The sequence below is a fragment of the Myotis myotis genome, unplaced genomic scaffold (assembly GCF_014108235.1).
Source record: "Myotis myotis isolate mMyoMyo1 unplaced genomic scaffold, mMyoMyo1.p scaffold_m19_p_1, whole genome shotgun sequence".
Classification (NCBI taxonomy): domain Eukaryota; kingdom Metazoa; phylum Chordata; class Mammalia; order Chiroptera; family Vespertilionidae; genus Myotis; species Myotis myotis.
This window is the reverse complement of record NW_023416313.1, coordinates 58435202-58447967: the sequence shown is the minus strand read 5'-3', so window position 1 is coordinate 58447967 and position 12766 is coordinate 58435202. Positions and strand designations below refer to the sequence as shown.

The window sequence follows — 12766 nt, the reverse complement described above, 5'->3', positions numbered from 1 at the left end:
AAGGTCTGGAGGCATAGAATAATTTAGCCTAGTTTAAGTGGTGGTGGGTGGAAAGAGATGAAGAATCTTCGAAAATTTAGAGGTGAAGTAGCGTAGAGAGCATGAAAGGTGTCAAGTATGGGTGAGAGATCAAAGGGATAGTGTCAAGAAATAAGGCTGAAACAGTAGGCAAAGAAAGGGCCTTTTGGGTTTGCCAAAATTTACTTTATCTAGTGGGTTTTGAAATACACACACACACACACACACACACACACACACACACACACCCGCGCGTGTGCGCGCGCACGCACGAACGCGATTTTTAATAGCAAGGGGACAACAAAATCACATTTTTCATCTCTAAGATCCCCTGCATATGAAATGGAGAAGGAATTTGAGAAGGACCAGAGTGAAAGTGAAAATAGTCTGGGAGACCAAAAGGATTATTGTAATGTTTCAGCCAAGAAATAATGGTGGCTGAGACTTAAGTAGTAGAAGGTGGAATAGAGGAAAGAAAACATATTTGAGAGATAGTTCAGAAGTATACTGTCAACAAGATTTAATGATGAATTAGGCTTGGGAGCTAGAAAGAAGACTAAGGCAGAGGCAAGAATGGTTCCTGCTTAAGCATCTGATATGTATAGTGATGTGATTTTCTGCATTAGGCAAAACAAGATAGTGAACAGAATGAAATTTTTGTTTGTCTTGTGATAGGCCTGTTAGTTTTCGATTTTTGTGTATCACAAACTTATCCATACAAAACAACACTCACTTATTGGCTCACAGTTCCATGGGTCAGATATCCAGCAGGCTTGACTGGGTTTTCCACTTAGGGCCTTACGAGGTGAAAATCAAGGTATAGACGGGGCTAGGCTCTTAACTGGAGGCTCTGGGGGAGAAACTGTTTCCAGGGTCACTTAGGTTATTGATAGAATTCTGTTCCTTGTGATTGTAGGACTGACTTTCTCATTTTTACTGGGCATTGGCCAGGGCTTACCCTCAGCTCCTAGAGACCACTCTCAGGTTTTTTCCAAGTGTTTCCCTCTATTGTCAAACAAGCAGTGGCATACAGAGTTGCCCTCATTCTTTAACTTTCTGACTTGTATTCTGCTACCAGCTGTATTTTATAAGTCATTGCTTTATACTCAAACGAGTTTAATATGACAAAATGAATGACTACATTATTCGTAAGAATTCTTTCCTTCAATACTCTTTTGGTAAACTTAGAGTTAGAAACTCAGTAGAACAGCTGCTCTCACCAGTAAAAATAGCTAATACATAGCACTAAATATGGTCAGTCACTGTTCTTAGTGCTTTACCTAAGCACTGTTTTTACTCCTGTCTCAAATAGGGTACAGATGAAGAAGCAAGGTGGTAGAGATTTATAAGATACACTAATTTATCCAAAGTACATACCAAGCCTGTGACATAATAGTTTTAGATTGCTGCAATGTGTTTTTAAAGAAGTTTATGTAATCTTTTTATTTTTTTAAATATATTTTTATTGATTTCAGAGAGGAAGGGAGAGGGAGAGAGAGAAACATCAATTATGAGAGAGAATCATCAATCTGCTGCCTCCTGCACAGCCCCTACTGGGGTTCGAGCCCATAACCCAGGCATGTGCCCTGACCAGAAATCGATCCCATGGCCTTTTGGTTCATGGATTGATGCTCAACCACTGAGCTGCAGTGGCCAGGCTATGTAATCTTTTTCTGATCATCGTTACTGTGGATTAGTTGTTTTTTAAAAATATATTTTTATTGATTTCAGAGAGGAAGGGAGAGAGAAAGAGAGATAGAAATATCAACAATGAGAGAGAATCATCAACTGGCTGCCTTCTGCACACCCCCTACTAGGGATCGAGTCTGCAACATGGGCATATACCCCGACTGGAATCGAACCCTGGCCTTCTGGTTTATAGGTCATTGCTCAACTACCTGAGCCACACATACCAGGCTGCGAATTAGTTTTTAACCTAGGCTAAGTCTCTTACTTTCCAAAAAGAGAAATAAATGCCCTACATAAGTAAAGCAATGTGATAAAAAGGATGTAATATAAAAGTTGAAGTCTTTTAATCCATTTACATTTAAAGTTATTATTGATAGAAACTTGTTAGTCGCCATTTTTGTTCTTTACCGCTGCATTCCTTCTTTGTTTCCTGTTTTTTCTATTTACAGCAGACCCTGTAGCATTTCTTGCATTGCTGGTTTGGTTGTAATAAACTCCCGTAGACCGTTTTTGTCTGTGAAGCTCCTGATTTGACCCTCAATTTTGATTGATAGCCTCGCTGGGTATAGTATTCTTGGATTCAGACCCTTCCTTTGCATGACTTTGTATATTTCATTCCATTCCCTTCTTGCCTGATGTGTTTCTGTTGAGAAATCGGTTGCTAGTCTGATGGGGGATCCTTTGTAGGTAACTTTCTGTCTCTCTCTGGCTGCTTTTAAGATTCTTGCTTTGTCGTTGGTGTTTGCCAATTTAATTATTATGTGCCTTGGTGTCGGTCTTTTCGGGTTCATTTTGTTTGGGACTCTGTGAGCTTCTTGGATTTGTGTGAGTTTTTTCCTCCCTATATCAGGGAAATTTTCTGTTACTATTTTTTCAAACAGGTTTTCTATTCCTTGCTCAGTTTCCTCTCCTTCTGGCACCCCTATTATTCAGATGTTGTTTCGTTTAGCATTGTCCCAGAGTTCTCTTAGGCTCTCCTCCTGCCTTTTAATTTTTTTTTTCTAGAAGCTGTTCTGTTTGGGTATTTTTTTCTACCTTGTCTTCTAGCTCGCTGATGCGGTCCTCTGCTTCTTCTAGTCTACTGTTGATGCTTTCTATTGAGTTCTTTATGGCAGTGATGTCGTTTTTCATTTCTTCTTGGTTTCTCTTCATTTCCTCTTGGTTCTTCTTCATTTCCTCTTGGTTTCTACACATATTGTTGAATTGGTCTTCCATTTTTTTCATCCACCTTATGACCATTACTCTGAATTCTTTCTCTGACAGGTTGCTTGCCTCCATTGCCTCCATTTCGTTTACTTCCTTTTCTGATGATGCCTGTTTTTCTCTCATATTTGGGTTGGTTCTTTGTTTCACCATGATTTCTCTTCTCAAGGTGTTTTGTTATGTAGTTCTCTCTCTGCTGCGCTGATTCAAAGGCACAAAATACAACACAACAAGGCACAACGTACAAGGCAACAAACTAAATGCATTCACGATATTAATAACCCCAAATAAAGGTGACCCCCCGAGCGAAGAGAATTAGGGGATATAGAAGAAAAAAGAGAAAAATATTAAAGAGAAAAATAAAAAACAAAAAGGAGTGCCGAAATGAGATTGGGAAAAGGGAGAGAAGAAAAAAAAAAAATACAAAAAAAAAAAAAAGTAAGAGAATGAAATAGAGGTGGGGAAGAGGCTATTTGTATGGGGAGAGCGAGGGATTGGAAATTAGATATATAAGTAGGGTGAAATTTAGACAGTGGTTAGAAAGAAGGAATAGGTAAAATCCAAAGCAGGAATAGGGTACGAGAAACAGGACAACGAAAGTGGAAAAGTGAGGAAGAGAGTTTTGGCTTAAGGGTAAATGTGAGCTAGAGAGAAATGATGCTAAAGGAATGATGAAAATAGTGTGTATAACACTAATCCCAAAATAAAATAAAGAAAAATTAAAAAAATAATAAAAAATAAAATGACACTTGAAAAAATGGTAAAAGGATAGCAATAATACTGGTTAAAAAAATGTAGTAATTAAAAAGGTAAAATCAAGTGATGAAAAAAATAAAAAATAAAAAATAAAATAGGTTCTTAATGAAATGGTGAAAAAAGAATTTAAAAAAAAAATATATATATATATATAAAAATATTCGGAAGTGAAGGTGCTTCAGATCTTCCACTCTTCTTTTTGGCACGCCTCAGTCCTGCCAGGCATTCAGGGGAGTGTTGAACTTCCCTGCGATACACTGTCCCTCTGTGCAGTAAACCACAGACCTGATTTCAAGGCAGCTTGTATTTGTTTACCAGACTGCCTTTATTTGTGATCGCAGAAGAGACAGTTCGTGGCTCTGCCTCTGGGTGGCAGTGTGTCTGGATTGACCTCCGAGGCTATAAGTCCTCTCTATCAGTAGGGTTTTTTTTTTTTTTTTTTTTTTTTTTTCCTCTATGGTATTGGGAACTGATTCAGGAAAGACCACTGCCCAGAGCTGGTTCCTTGCCACTGCCCGCTGTTTCCCAGGCTCCCCAAAAAGAACTTTCCCCTACAGGCTCTGTGAATGACCCCAACTGGGGAATCCCATGCACTGGGTTTAATAATCAAATGCACGGATCTAAGGGGAACTGTAACAAGAGCCTGATAGTTGTGCGAATTCGCAAGCCTCCACCTTCCAGGTCTGCGCACAGTCTCCGCGCGCAGTCTCCGCGCGCTCACTCACCCCTGGCACCAAGCAGCCAGCAGATTGGCAAAGTCCAAGGCTGCTCCCTTACATCCAGTCCAGCTATGGGCTCATTTTTCGCGTTCCCTTCTGCCAGCAGCCCTGTGGGGCCCCTTCCCCACTCGTGGGTCACGCTGGTCCCAACGGCTGCAGACTCTGTGGGGCGCAGATTCCGCCCCGCGCGCGCGAGCTTGGTCCTCCCTCCAACCCAAACTTCAAACCGCACCTTTAGGGGATGTCCAACCTTTCCGTGAGAAGAAGCAGTGCTCGTCCGAGTTCAGGCAGTGACGCTGCTTGAGATCCCTTGTTCCCAGGTTAGTAGCTGGTCTCTGGATGCCGGCAACAACCACCCAAGATGGCGCAGTCTCCGCTGCTTAGCTGGCGCACCACGAGAGGCTTCAGCCGCAGTCTCCAACCGTCCTTTTTTTTCCTGGGGGTTCTCGGTCTTTCCTAGCTGCAGACAGTCTCTCAGCTGAAAATCCTCTGCCTATTCGGGCTGCATGTTACCCGTTTCAGCTGCTCACCCTTATCTGCTCCAGGACAAGGCACAGGACACGTCCGTTTATACCGCCGCCATTTTTCCACCCCCAAAAGTTGATGTCTTTTAAATGTGATATAATGAAACCCTGCAACAAAATGTGCTCTGCTGATTATATTAATTTAATCATTGACTTCTTTGACTTCTTACCTTCATAGTAAACCATTTGTCAGTTCATCAACCTCTCAATGCAACTGTGTTTTACTTATTGAATGTTTTGGACTTCATTTAATGTATTTTGTTGGGTTTTAACTTTATTACTTCATATGAATTTAAAGTAATCCATGTAGGCTGTGCATTATAAAACTCCAGAGGGCACTGCTCACATAGACTTGCAGCCCTGTAGCCATCTATTGAGAAGCTTCAATAAATCTAAATATAATTGGGTGGGGGGGGGGTGCGACACATTGAAGTTTAACATGATGAATGACTTGTATTAGCACAATTTTTCTTTTATTTGCTACCTGTTTTCTGAAAACAAACCCAGAGGCTAAAATTTGTTTTATTGTCTTTGCAGGCGAGGAATTGCCTTAGCCTCCTTAGGAGGCCCAATTTATGCAATTGGAGGGCTAGATGACAACACCTGCTTCAACTACGTGGAGAGATATGACATAGAATGTGACCAATGGAGTACAGTAGCACCAATGATTACTCCCCGTGGAGGAGTTGGCTCTGTGGCTCTAGTAGTAAGTTATATGGCAACTTGCTCATTGGACTGCATTGCATCATAATCCCTAACCAAATAAGGAATGATCTGGGATAATTCATATCTTCAGTATGCACATATTGATTATACACCATATTATTTCATGAAAGGCTGCTTTCTTTCAAGATTCTGATTTACTATTAGGATAATGTATAAATCAATCAAAAAACTAATGTGACATGTTTTTTATTTTCTCTTTATGTAGAATCATGTTTATGCAGTAGGTGGCAATGACGGAGTAGCTTCTCTGTCGAGTGTGGAGAGGTATGATCCACATCTGGATAAGTGGATAGAACTTAAAGAGATGGGTCAACGAAGAGCAGGCAATGGAGTCAGTGATCTCCATGGTTGTTTATATGTTGTTGGTGAGTGGATAGTATTTCTCTGGTCTAATTTATTACAGGATATACAATAATCTTGTGTGTGTGTGTGTGTGTGTGTGTGTTTGTATATATATGTGTGTATATATATATGTATAATATGCAAATAAACTGGGCAGCAGAACAACCAGTCACTATGACGCACACTGACCACCAGGGGGCAAACGCTCAACACAGGACTGCCCCCAGCCTTCAGACCCCACACCCGATGGGAGCCAGCAGGCCAACCTCTCAGTCCCTCGCCTTGGCTGGCAGGCTCCGATCGTCCGATGGGGAATGGGGAAACGGGTGGGTGGCGGTGGATGTGGGCAGCGCCAGGCCAAGGCGGGTGGGTGCAAGCGAGTGCACACACACAGAGGGCAACTGGCATCAGCAGCAGGAGGCGGGGCCAGCTGCCAGCAGCTGGGGAAGATGGGCCCTGATCGCAGGCCAGGCCTAAGGATCCTACCCATGCACAAATTTCATATGCCAGGCCTCTAGTGTGTGTGTGTGTGTGTGTGTGTATGTATGTATATATACATATATATACTAGAGGCCCAGTGCACAAAAATTTGTGCACGGGGGGGGCGGGGGGGCCCTCAGCCAGGCCTGTGCCCTCTCGCAGTCAGGGACCCCTCGGGAGATAACGACCTGCTGCCTTAGGCCTGCTCCCGGGTGACAGAGGGCAGGCCCAATCCCTAGGTGCAGCCCCTGGTCGGGCTCAGAGCAGGGCCGATTGGGGAGTTGGAGCGCCGCCCCTGTCATGCACAGAGCAGGGCGGATTGGGAGGTTGCAATGCCACCCTCAGTCATGCTCAGGGTAGGGGCACCGCCCCCTGTCACACTCAAGGCAGGGTCAATGGGGAGGTTGCGGCGCCACCCCCTGTCATGCACAGAGCAGGGCCCATCAGGGGGGTTGGGGCTCCGTACCCTGTCATGCACAGAGCAGGGCCAATCGGGGTTGGGGCGCTGCCCCATGTCATGCACAGATCAGGGCCGATCAGGGGGTTGAGGAGCTCCCCCCTGTCACTCACAGAGTAGGGCCGATAGGGGAGTTGGAGCACCGCCCCCTGTCACACTCAGGGCAGGGCGGATCAGGGGGTTGGGGCGCCGCCACTGTCACACTCAGGGCAGGGCCGATGGGGAGGTTATGGCTCTACCCCATCACACACACAGCAGGGCCCATGGGGGCGGGGGGGTGGGTTGGGGCACCGCACCCTGTCACACACAGAGCAGGGCCGATCAGGGGGTTGAGGCGCTGCATCCTGTCACACACAGAGCCGCAGGGCAATCGGGGTTGAGGAGCTCCCCCCTATCAGGCACAGCGCAGGGCTGATCAGGGGGTTGGGGCGCCTTCCCCTGTCACGAACAGAGCAGGGCGGATAGGGAGGTTGTGGCCCCGCCCCCTGTCACACACACAGCCGCAGGGCGATCAGGGGGTTTGGGCGCTGCCCCCTGTCATGCTGATCCCAGTGCCGGGAGGCCTCTTGGCTCCGCTGATCCCGGTGCTGGGAGGCCTCTTGGCTCCGCTGATCCCGGTGCTGGGAGGCATATTACCCTTTTACTATATAGGATAGAGGCTTGGTGCATGGGTGGGCTGGCTGGTTTGTCCTGAAGGGTGTACTGGATCAGGGTGGGGGTCCCCACTGGGGTGCCTGGCCAGCCTGGGTGAGGGGATGATGGCTGTTTGCAGCTGGTCACACACCCTTCAGGGTGGGGGTCCCCACTGGGGTGCCTGGCCAGTCTGGGTGAGGGGCTGAGGGCTGTTTTCAGGCCAACTGAAGCTCCCAATTGCTCCTTTTTTTCTTTTTCTTTTTTTATTCTGGGCCAGCTTTAGCTCTGGCTCCAGCTCTGAGGCCTCTGCTGCTGAAAGAAGGTATCTGGTTTGTTTTGGTTCTATAATCGAAACAATGTATAACTCCAGCTCTGAGATCCCGGGCTTGCTGAAAGCAGGTTTCTGGGGTTTTGTTTAGCTTCTATATTTGTAACAATGTTTCTTAAACTGCAAGCTCAGAGGCCAGCAAGGCAGGCGGGGAACGTTGGAGTCCTCCATCACTGAAGCAAGCAAGTCTCATGTTAGTTTCAAGCTGCCTGGCTGCCGGCCGCCATCTTGGCTGGCAGTTAATTTGCATATCTCGCTGATTAGCCAGTGGGAAGGGTAGCGGTCGTACGCCAATTACCATGTTTCTCTTTTATTAGATAGGATATATATAGATGATATGCAAAGTGTCCCCTCGGGAGTTTGGGCGACCAGGAGTTCAATCACTCGCTATGATGTGTGCAAAAATCTTTAAAGATCTAAGACATGTTTTCTCATCCCAAGGGAATTATGTTGACTAAGCAAACCAATAGTTATTTCATATGCATAATAGGTATTGGCTTCTTCTTAATTGCTTTTTGACTTACTGAATTGTAGAGTTGGAAGAAACCATAGGACAGTGCTTTCTCAAACTTTAATATGCATGTGAATAGTATGGAGATATTGTTAGACTGCAAAGGAGAGGCCCAGATTCTGTATTTCTAACAGTTCCCAAGTGATAATTGATGCTACTTCTGGTCTACTCCCTTCCAGTACTAAGGTTTTAAAGGGCCAAGAGATGGGAATGATAATAATATCTATCTTTTAGAATTCTTTTTAAGAATTAGAGGCAATATATATTAAACATCTCAAATCTGGTACTTTGTAGTTACCCAATAAATAGGTGGCTATATTAGGATTAGTAAACCCTTCCTCTACAGAGGAAGAAAAGAGTTCAGAGAGCTAGTCACTGCATGCATCATTGCATCCTCTTTCCCTCTGCTTTGAAATTTTTATTTTAAAATATATATTTTTATTTATTTCAGAGAGGAAGGAAGAGGGAGAGAGAGATAGAAACATCAATGCTGAGAGCAAATAATTGATCTGCTGCCTCCTGCATGCCCCCCTACTGGGGATGGAGCCCGCAACCTGGGCAGGTATCCTCACTAGGAATCAAACCCAGGACCTCTTGGTCCAAGGGTCAATGCTCAATCCACTGAAATACACCAGCTGGGCGAGACACATTTATTTTTAAGGAAAGAGCACTGTTAAAAATAACAGTCTTCGTCTAACCCTCAGAAACATTATAAGTAATATTGTCAGAAAGATCTATAGCAAACATGACAAACTCAAAAGCTAACACAGGCCAAATAAATGAGGCATGCGGCCTGTGGGCTGTTTGACATGCTTGACCTAGAGTATGTAGCATGAAGATGTAGTTTGGGCAAAAACTGGTAAGAATTCAGTCATAGTTTACCAACTCTAATTATTATGGCAATTATGATATTAAGTAGTTGGAAAACTTTAACTTATATCTAAATGAGTCAAATGACTTAGTATAGTTTATTCTCTTCTCAAGCCCTGTTACTATTCAAAATATAATACACATGTGTACACACAGAAGGGAATCCCGGTGCTGTCTTGCTTGCCCCTAGGAAGCTAAGGGAAAATTATATAAATGTCTGTGTGTTTTTTTGCTTTTATGTTCTCTGCTTAGATACAGGGACTCCAATTTTTCTTACTTTAAGATTTTCAATCCTAGTATTAAGGTAAAATACAATTTCATTTATCATGAATTATAGAAAATATGTCTTAACAGAAGTTGGGAGTGGTAATAGATTTTGAGATGAATTTTTTTCTGATTTTCTCTGTTTCCTAAAAAGATTTGTTTTGTAGAAGCTATTGAATTAAGACTTAGCAGTAATTTCTATGAAATTTAATGCTTTTAAAATTTTTCCCTTCATATAGGTGGTTTTGATGATAATTCTCCTCTGAGTTCGGTTGAGCGGTATGACCCTCGAAGCAACAAGTGGGATTATGTAGCAGCACTTACCACTCCCAGGGGTGGAGTGGGGATCGCAACAGTGATGGGCAAAATCTTTGCAGTTGGTGGTCATAATGGCAATGCATACTTAAATACAGTGGAAGCATTTGATCCAGTGCTGAATAGGTAACTTTGTTTTCCCTATACTTTAATGGGATCTTCCAGTAACTGATTATTTCATGGTGCTAAAATGCTGCCACATGGGGTTAATATAAAGCATTTGGGATATCTTGTCTCCCTTAGTAAGCTTGGTGTGTTTCAAAACCAGTCCCGTGATAGGCAGTTTTGTATAAAGTAAATCATGCTTTCTTTTAAGATAACATTCTTTCGCCCTAGCAGTTTGGCTCAGTGGATAGAGCATTGACCTGTGGACTGAAGGATCCCAGGTTCAGTTCTGGTCAAGGGCACATGCCTGGGTTATGGGCTCGATCCCAAGTGAGGGGCGTGCAGGAGGCAGCCAATCAATGATTGTCTGTCATCATTGATGTTTCTATCTCTTTCTTCCTCTCTAAAATCAATAAAAATGTATTTTTTTAAAAAAAATAACATTCTTTCTCCTCTCTCATTTCAGGTGGGAGCTTGTTGGATCTGTGTCTCATTGCAGAGCTGGAGCAGGTGTAGCTGTATGTGCCTGTTTAACTAGCCAAATTCGAGATGTAGGTCATGGATCCAGTAATGTGGTTGACTGCATGTGATTTGAGTTCCAGTCATCAACAATTTCATCATATCTGATAGTCAGGAAAAATGACCAGGATTTTGTATGACCCTGTCTGAACAGTTTTAACTACTGCTAGAGTCTTAATGAAATGTAAACTGTTGTATTGTGACAAAGTACAACTTTTAGGATAGTAGCTAAAGAATTATTAGTAATAATGTTAAATTTGATACTTTGCACTCTAGCAAATAATTGAGCAGGGAAGAAAGACATTCTAACCTGAAACCATACCTTCCCTGAAAAATGTTTAAAGTAGTGCCAAATGTTGAAATCCCTATTTAAAAAAGTGTGGACAAATCAAAATGTAAGTCATTTGCTGAGTTTTACTTTTTTTTTTTGGCCTAAAGGTATTAACCTTAGGCAGTGGGCTTTTTCTAGAGGGGAGATTAGACTCTGTTCATCAACACCAGGACATCAGGACACAGAAGAGACCTTTTTTTTTTTTTTTTAATTCTTTATTAAGGTATTACAAATGTGTCCTTATCCCCCCATTAACCCCCCCCCCCCCCCATGTTCTCATCCCCCTATTGTCCATGTCCATTGGTTTGGCTTATATGCATGCATACAAGTCCTGGAAGAGACCTTTTGAAGAGCAGTTCTACTCGGTGCTGATGAATTTATGCCTTGCTTTTTTCTGGGTGTTGATTTCTCAATTTTTTTTGAATATTTACAGAAGTAGAAACAAATGTTTGATCTCTGCATGCCACTTGGCTCAAAGCTTATAGGAGTATTGTAAGATCTTATTTCAGTTTGAATTGTTAGGACACCAAAGACCCAGTGAACTGATTCCATCTGAATGAATGTATACTTTTATTTTTTCATCTCATACAAAAAAAGAAATTTCTTCATAATAAGCAAAAATTGAACCAGAGTAAATACTAGAGGAAGGCTTTTGAGTTGATGTTATTCTAGTGCCCAGTCAATAGACCTTAAGGAATGGCACCGCTATGTGACTCCCCAATGAGGGAGCCTGAGAATATGTTCAACACTCTTTTTTGATTTAATCATTTGATTTTGAACTTTCTATTTTGCTATTTGCCACCATCCTGGTGTTTGTAACTGTACAGAATCTGGATTAATTTATTATCAGAAAATGAATGCATTTTTATATATATACCCTATATAAACAGTAGTTAACTGATTAGTTCAAGTCCATCATTACCAATAAAAGATATTGTTGGTTAAAAACAGAGAAAGATTGAAACTACATTTTTTTTTCTGTTTTATTTAATTCCCTTCAGTATATTTATTTAACTTTAATTGGAAATATTTCTGTACATTAATTTGAGCCAGGATATTCTTACACCTACTAATTTAACAGGTCTTCATGGTTTAAACCAGAATTGTAAAATGGCCTATTCATTATATGTATATATTTTTATAAATATATATGAGAAATATTTTTTATTTGAATGTAGTTTGGTACTTTTCTTCTAGGATTTCCTGAAGTCATGCCTTAGAATTCAGTATAATTCACTGCTGATCAGTCATCTGGTTCACAAGGAAGCAGGGCAGTAAGAACCCTAACCCCATCTAGCCAGCCCTGAAGTTCATTGCCTAGTAGCTCTGTCGGTCCTCATTAAAAGGCAACCTGGCCCTAGCTGGTTAGAGTGTCCGCCTGCAGACCAAAGAGTCACGGGTTCAATTCCTGGTCAAGGGCACATATCTGGGTTATGGGTTTGCTCCCCAGCCCTGGTTGATGTGTCTCTCTCACTTTGATGCTTCTCTCTCTCTCTACCCTCCCCCAACCCCCATCCTTTTTACTCTCTCTGAAAAATCAATGGAAAAATGTCTTCGGGTGAAGATTTAAAAAAAAATGGCAACCTGGGCTTGTCGGTGCAGTAGATCAAAAAGCCACATAACAAAGCCATTGCCTATTGGGTATAATGAACGCGCCCCCCCCTCCCCCCCGCCCCGAAAAAGAAAAAATTGTAAGAGGACACAGGCTAGCAGAAGAAGTCTTTCATGAAGCAGATTTAAAAGTTCCCAGATTATTCTGTTTTTTCCTATCAGTCTGTGGGCAAGTTCACATGTCATTGCTGGATCTGAACCAGTGTTCTCTTATACAACTACTAGAGGCCCGGTGCACGGATTCGTGCACGGGTGGGGTTCCTCGTCCTGGCTGGTGATCAGGGCCGTCTTGCCCAGTCAGGATCGCCAGGCGGCCAGGGAGAGGGACCGTGGGAGGTTGGCCAGCCTGGGCCACAGGAGGTTGG

The 12766-nt window shown here is 42.9% G+C and overlaps 1 protein-coding gene across 4 annotated transcripts in view; it reads left to right on the top strand.

The window, feature by feature from the left end:
* KLHL8 (kelch like family member 8) overlaps positions 1-11740 on the top strand; it is a 48501-nt gene extending 36761 nt beyond the window's left edge. For 3 of the 4 annotated variants that reach the window (XM_036339107.1, XM_036339116.1, XM_036339137.1), the window contains 4 exons: positions 5447-5615; positions 5841-6000; positions 9760-9961; positions 10407-11740. In XM_036339107.1, coding sequence (XP_036195000.1) covers positions 5447-5615; positions 5841-6000; positions 9760-9961; positions 10407-10530 — 655 coding nt within the window. In that variant the 3' untranslated portion in view covers positions 10531-11740. The remainder of the gene's footprint in view (positions 1-5446; positions 5616-5840; positions 6001-9759; positions 9962-10406) is intronic. The other variant, XM_036339127.1, reaches the window with a different exon arrangement.
* The last annotated feature ends 1026 nt before the right edge of the window (positions 11741-12766 follow it).